The 7,378-nt window shown below is 38.2% G+C and overlaps 1 protein-coding gene across 2 annotated transcripts in view; it reads left to right on the top strand.

Annotated features, from left to right (window-relative positions):
- The window catches only part of TTC27 (tetratricopeptide repeat domain 27), a 240,464-nt gene that overhangs the window by 203,790 nt on the left and 29,296 nt on the right, over positions 1 to 7,378 (top strand). For both annotated transcript variants that reach the window (XM_025197636.1, XM_025197635.1), the window contains exons 14-15: positions 2,336 to 2,434; positions 4,210 to 4,262. In XM_025197636.1, coding sequence (XP_025053421.1) covers positions 2,336 to 2,434; positions 4,210 to 4,262 — 152 coding nt within the window. The remainder of the gene's footprint in view (positions 1 to 2,335; positions 2,435 to 4,209; positions 4,263 to 7,378) is intronic.

A 7,378-nucleotide genomic window follows, 5' to 3' on the forward strand; every position in this document is an offset into this window, starting at 1 on the left:
CCGCAAACTTGGACAGAGTACACTTCACTCCCTTGTCCAAGTTGCTGATGAAGACATTAAAGAGTATCAGTCCTAGGACCGAGCCCTGCAGGACCCCACTGCCCACACCCTTCCAGGTTGATACCGACCCATCCACGACGACTCTCTGGGTGCGACCCTCTAGCCAATTCGCCACCCACCGGACTGTGTAGTCATCCAAGTCACAGCCTCTTAACTTGTTCACCAGTATGGGGTGGGATACCGTATCGAAGGCCTTCCTGAAGTCTAAGTATACGACATCCACCCCTCCTCCTGTGTCCAGGCGTTTCATAACCTGGTCATAAAAAGAGACTAGATTGGTCAGGCACGATCTGCCTGCCACAAACCCGTGCTGGTTTCCCCTCAGCATAATTTGTCCTGCCGGGCTCTCACAAATGTCAGCCTTGATAATTTTTTCAAAGACTTTGCCCAGGATGGAGGTGAGACTGACTGGCCTATAGTTGCCCAGGTCCTCCTTCCTCCCCTTTTTGAAAATGGGGACCACGTTGGCCCTTTTCCAGTCCTCCGGGAGTTGGCCCGTGCGCCACGAGCTTTCAAATATTCCCACGAGGTTTCAAATATTCAGGTAGATAGTGGAGAGGTACCTGCAGAATCAGACATCAGGCAGGTTATACTGTATCTTAAATCCATTGTTTATATTTAGTCCATGATTAGTCCAGGAGATTTATGAAGTGAAGTTCATAGGCTTGTCTTTGAAAAGTGTTTTGTAAATTCCCTTTCAGTACTCGAACTGACAGATTGGAGAGAGTGGTTTTACTTGTGAGAAATGTGCCCCCACAGATAATTGGGTATTTTGGGGTTTGATAGATTTCCAATGTGCATTCATTCTGGTGCGCAGTTGTTGTTTGGTCTCTCCTATGTATTTTCCATTAGGGCATTTGGTGCATTGGATGAGATATATTATATTTCTGGAGGTGCCACTGTAGGATCCAGGAATGCTGATGGTTCTGTTGTGGGGTGTAGTAATTGTGGGAGGGGTAGAGATGTGGTGGTAGGTTTTGCGTTTCTTGTCCTGGCATGGTCTGGATCCATTCGGTATGTTTTGGACCTGAGGAAGTTTGCTTCTGGTGTTTGCAAGGTTCGATGTGTGTTTAAAGGAAAAACTCATCCTAGCCATTAATCCCCCCGCACCCAGCCTCTCTCACCCATTGACTGCTCAATTTACATCTTCACTGACTGTCTTTCTTGCATGCAGACCAGCTTCTGGCTTCTTTACTATTCATTCCATCCAGGACTATTCATCATGAATTAAGAGCAACATAATCTGACACATTTTTTTCTTTCTTTTAAAATGGTGATTCTTTCCATTAATCTTATCTTGGCAGTTTGACTGAGGAAGTTTTGGCTTGGTTTGTTTTTTGCACTAGATAGCAGAATCTGGAAAAATTCCCTAGCATTTCCTAAAAATATTATGAAGTGTTAAAATCAGGTTTGCTTCCCCCCATCTTCTGCTTTAATTGAATCTACAAGAGACCCAGAAAATGCTGTCAATGTATTTAGAACTCAATGCCTGTCTGAATTATATGACTTGCTCAGAAGCATCATACTCTATCGCTTGCAGCTGTTGGCAAAGTTAGTATTTTGACAAACTTGTGCAGAAGCTTTTAAATATATACTTCAATAGGTCTCAAAAGAACTTGTCATGTTTTATGTTTCTTTGTAACACAAGTTGCACAAATATTATTAGAGTTGTTTGTAGGTTATTGCTGACTAAAGTTTGTTGGCAAGATTTCTCCATTGTTTAAAACAACAATTCTAAAGAATACGTTATTTGAGCAACTCTCTGTATTTTAAAATTGTTGTTACTATTTAAAAAAATGGAATGAGTGAAATAATAATATTGTAACCAAAATGTAAGAGCTATAATTTTGAAATATTATTTTAAATAATTTATGAATTTTTGTTAGAGTATTTTTACAGATGCAGAACAAATTGTCTATCAGTGAGAATTCTGTTTATAGCCATGTCCCAAACTGCATATACTTTTCTCACAAGATATGACAAAATATGTACCCCTTTGCATATCATTCACTTCCATTTTCTAAACCAATGTACTTTGTTGTTCACTGTTAGACTCTGTCTGCAGTGGTGAATAAAGTGATTCCCATAGATTCTGTATGGTATATAAGATATTACCATTATAATACAAGATTATATATGCGGTATAAGATAGAATGCAATGCTTTATGATAAAACCAACAAATGCTATGTATATCTGAGCATGCAAGAACCTAAGGTTGTTTTGATTATAAGAACAGGTATGCTGAATTCCCTTTATTTTGTATTTTCTTTTTAGTTGGGTGTATGGTTTTCTTTGGGCTGTGCCTACTTAGCTTTGGAAGGCTATGAAGGTGCTGCCAGAGCATTTCAGCGTTGTGTGACATTGGAACCTGACGTATGTATTATTTATCAAAGAATGTGTTCACTCTCTACTCATGTAATAGTTTATCTGAAAGCAAGAAGGATGTCTATGACCAAGAAATATTTTGATCTATTCCTTTACTCTGTGAGTAAAGCAGATGTGTTAAAAAAAGGTCTTCAGTTGCATCTGCTGCTTTTAACCAGTTTTTCTGTGAAATTGGTACACTACTCTCCATTAGAATCATTCATTAAAGAAATGGTAGAGAATTGGCCTTTGTCATGGTACTTAAACATGAAGCTATAGTTAGTTCATGAGCGCCAGAGGCATTTATTATTCATTTTACAGGCAAGCATCAAACCAGCGTGTGTCCAGCAGTGCAACGTGAGCAAGCTTAAAAAGGGCAGGATGACAGCTGGATACCCCTTTTAAAGTACATGTGTATTTGATGAAGGTGAAGATGCTTACAACCTTACAGCAATTGTGATGGCAACCATCAATCCTGGATGGTGTATGCATGAAGGCCACTCAGACCTTCAATGCGTATGTCTGGGCAGGAATTTTTGGAGGAGTGGAGACTTTCCATCCTCCCTTTAGGCCACTGAGACAGAATCCAGACTGAGTCCAGATGTTTGGTGCCTCTATGGCTGTAGTTATATGTGTCTGGAAATCAAACCCAGGTCTCTTGTGTGGTAGACAGGGCTTCTACCGCTGAACTACAGGGGTCTCCACCTCACAGGAATATTGTTTAAAAAAACAACAAGAAAAATAAGCAATAATCCAGCCTGGTTGTGCATAGTCTTTTACACATGAATATGAATTGTTAGAATACAGTGAATGACTTCCAACATTTATGGAAGCTATGGGCATTTATACGCCTACTGTTTTTCCTACGACATGCTGGAGATCCGATTAATCGAGTCTGCTCCACACGTGAGCTGAGGTGAATTGCACTGTACTGTGTGCAGCTGTATAAGCAGCGAAATGCGCGTTAGCAGGCAGAAAATGGCAGCAGGGTACTTTTGAACTAAAGCACCTCTGAGGTGCTTTAGTTCAAAAGTGCGCCATTGCCATTTTGTCAGCACCGACACGCATTTTGCTACTTATACAACTGCAAGTGTCGCAGCGTCAGGTGCTTTTCAAAGCACCCAGCATTGCAGCACTTGCGTGTGTAAAAATGCCTGATGTTCTTTGTTTGCTGATGTAGCTTAGTCCTGTCCACATTCACATGAGCAGAGCAGGTGACTTCCCAGTGGCTTAAACATGGATTTAATATGTGGGTAAACAACACAGAATTGGGCTTTTAGTTACAGCAGATGAAATCTCGTGGGTAGAAATCTACCACAAGCTCTCTGCACCACTTTTAAGTCTTGTAAAAGGTTCCACAACACATCTTACATGGGACTTAACTGCTCTGTAGGCCTGATGCTATCACATACCTCAGGGGTAATTTTCGCTAAAGTATTCTGCATCTGTTCTTCCACTGAGTTTATACCAGTTATCCATCCTCTGACCTTGGTGGCCTTACCCCAAATTTGCATATACGTAAATATAGCTCAGCATGTCAATCCAGAACAGAAATTATTTTAACATTTCTATTATAAAAATACCTGTTCGTGAAGCATATTTTACATTATTGATATTATTACCATCTCAGTACTTACTATATTGTGAATGTGCATTTATTAATGCATGTACATGTGTGTGATGAGCAAAATTGATAGCGTCAACTGCTTTTATAATAGCTTCATTCAAATGATTTTTCCCAAATAAGTGGATTTTTTTAACCGTCTCCCATGTTGTGATTGCAGAATGCTGAGGCCTGGAACAATTTATCAACTGCGTATATCAGATTAAAACAGAAGTAAGTACTTCAAAGGGGTTAGAGAAAACTGCTTCCAAAATAAATACTTCTGATTTCCTTTCCTCCAGCACTGAACATATTATTCTCATGATGTGGTTTACTCATTAATGCTAGTTCTTTTTCTTTCAGTCCAGTCTCCCTCATGGTCTCCTACAATGATACCAATTAGAAGTCAATCACATTTCATTTACAGAAAATATATTTTAATATTCTTTGTAAAGAAAGCAGTAATTTGAACCCAAAGTTGTTAAATGCTTTAATTCATCACTCATGATATTCTAAGTAAAGACCAATGAAAATTACTTGTATAAAGATTGTAAACTAATTGGAATGAAGCCAAAAAAGACCTGTCCATTTTAAAAACAGACTACATATTCAACCTTATATTGATTCATGCTATATTCATCTCAGGAGATTTGAGGGAAAAACAAGCAGTTTATTATTCACATCATGAAAGCAGATGTAGATCCACTTACATAATAGTCTACTTGTTCTTTTCCTTCCAAATTAACCATTAATATAAGAAGACCTAACTAAAGACAACTTATTAATTAATTTTGTTTCTTGAGTCATTATTGAATTAATCCTCTTGATAGATATACCTTTTCAATAACATAGTTTTTGCAAGTGCTAAGTATTTAAGAACAGTATTACTAAGATAATACTCTATACTTGGACTTTGTCTCTGTTTATCTTGTATCAAAAAGAAGGAAACTTGAGAATAAAAAGTATCAAAATGAATGTATTGAAACTGGCTATGTTCCATTTTAAAATCTCATACAAATTTAATACAAGTAAAATTGTATTTGTGTAAAAGTTTAGGAAACAAACTAAAGAGGAGACAAAGAAACAGTGAGTTCACACTAAATGGTAAACACACAAAATAAATTGTAAAGAAACACATTGTAGATGGGGAGACAGAAAGAAGAGACTGAAGGACAGAATGACTACTCAGGCTGAAAAGAGGAATAGAAATAAGCATAGAGACCCAGCTTGCTTAACTAAGTGTCCTTTGCAGCATTTCCTTGGACATGTCTTGAAGGAGCTTCACAATCAATTACAAAAATCAGAGAGATGAAATTATACAATATCTCATTTATTCATTTTCCCCATTGCATTCAGAAAAATAAAACCCATTCTTTGTCAGAGTGATAATAATACAGTCACTCAGATTTCACTGTTTTCGGTGTTTTCTCCTCCCATCAGACTGATTAACTCTCACTTCCCAGCTTCTAAAAGTATGTTGGGGCACTTCATACCAGACACACCCTTCTTATATCCCACCATTTAGAACTGTTATTAACCAAAATGACACTTTCTCTGTCCATTCACAGCATAGGGTATAAGCAGTATTAAGGAATCAGTTCTACTTTCTTTTTTTACTTCATTATTATGACTCCGCTTTTGTGATGATATCAGAGAAACATAAGAAAAATTGTGAAATCTTTGATGCCTGTAAAAAAAAAAAAAAAAAAAAAAAAAGAAGTGTTGGATAAGATTTTTATTCTTCAAGCGGTCGTCCAGTCGCTGTGGGTCATTCTGTGTTTCCCATACATGTGAGCCTGGAATCTTTTAATCAGTGTATATTTTGGAAACAGCCCAACATCCTCACATTCTCCTTACCTGCTGTGAGGACACAATGGGCTGAATTAGCTCCAACTCCCAGTCATTTCTTCCTTATTGCAAGAGCAACAAGACAGAGCTACAAAGTGTCCGTGGGTTTCTTCCACATGTCTTAAACTGTTAGGAAATGATTTTACAGCTGAGGCTTATGTGTGCAAGAAATAGCTCGCTTTAGGTCTGGCAGAGTAGCTCTTCCAACTAATTATCCATGTGAATACTGATTCTGCACTGAGTGCATTTGTGCAGCTTCAGAAGTGTAACTGTTGCACTATAACCTTAAGTTCTACCTTATTCTAGTAGTGTTACATTTGTGTATGTTTTTGTACGTCTTTTATATCATTTTAAAGAGCCAGTAAACAAAAAGAAAATTAAAAATTGAATTGGGAGAAGAAGATGGCAGAAATCTTAGAGTTTCGTCTTGAAGTTGTTCAAGAATAGTCTCAAACAGTCTCTAAAGACTGCAAGGGAACAGATCATACATATCAAATGTCTTGAAGGAGATCTGAGTAGTTCTTTTCACACCTGGCCTTTGCATCTACTACACTGTTGCAGCTCTTGTGAAAAATCCACACAGGTTTGTCTGCCCTTAACATAATGTTTAGAGAAAGGAACCACATAAAAGATGTTCTTGTAAGCAGTATATAGATACACCATTAAGATAAATATTGATAAATATTGATAAATATTATCAACCTCTACTGGCTAAATATAACTTTCTACAGTAGAATATTATGCAACAAAGAAATTCCCTCATAATGTTAGGGATGAAGTAAATGCTGGTGCCTGAAAAGGCCAGTTGCTGGCAAGGCTGTATAGTCAGCATCTTTAGATGCTTCCAGCACTGTTGTTAGAACAGTAGCTACAGCAGGAACTATGTATAGGTCATAGTGGTTGCACTTTTTGGAAACTCCAAAAAAAAATCTTAGACAACCGTGGAGAGCCACAAATTGTAGCCAGAAGACAGATTTTGAATTTAAGTGACCCTTTGCTTTTTTGGCCTGTATGCCACTCCAGAAGGGAAGTATTCAAAGCCTCCATCTTTCTCTAGGCAAAAGACTCTAGTGTCCTGACATCAGTATCTTGAAAAAGCTTCCAGCTCTTAGAAGAAAAGTCTTGCTTTTAGAAGCAGAGTGCCCTGCCCACACCTTGTTCATAGGCACAAACCACTAATCATTAGGTTAGGGACCAGATATTATGTTTCTTTTGGCAAGCTGTTCTTTTTTCAGAAGCAGTTATAACCAACTAGAGGAAGTTGGAAGTTATTCAGCAAGAATATTTAATCTAAACTAGTTTGTCTAATCCCAAACTTCCCTTAGTCTTTCCCATTTGAGGGATCCCTCATGACAGCGTTGAAGGTGGACAAAGACTCCTCTTTCTTTTAGTTATTTTTTATCAGTGGGATGAATTTCATAGATTTCATACACATTAGGGCTGGAAGGGACCCCAGAGGATCATCGAGTCCAGCCCCCTGCCCAGGGGCAGGAAGTCAGCAG

The sequence above is a fragment of the Alligator sinensis genome, unplaced genomic scaffold (assembly GCF_000455745.1).
Source record: "Alligator sinensis unplaced genomic scaffold, ASM45574v1 scaffold489_1, whole genome shotgun sequence".
Classification (NCBI taxonomy): domain Eukaryota; kingdom Metazoa; phylum Chordata; order Crocodylia; family Alligatoridae; genus Alligator; species Alligator sinensis.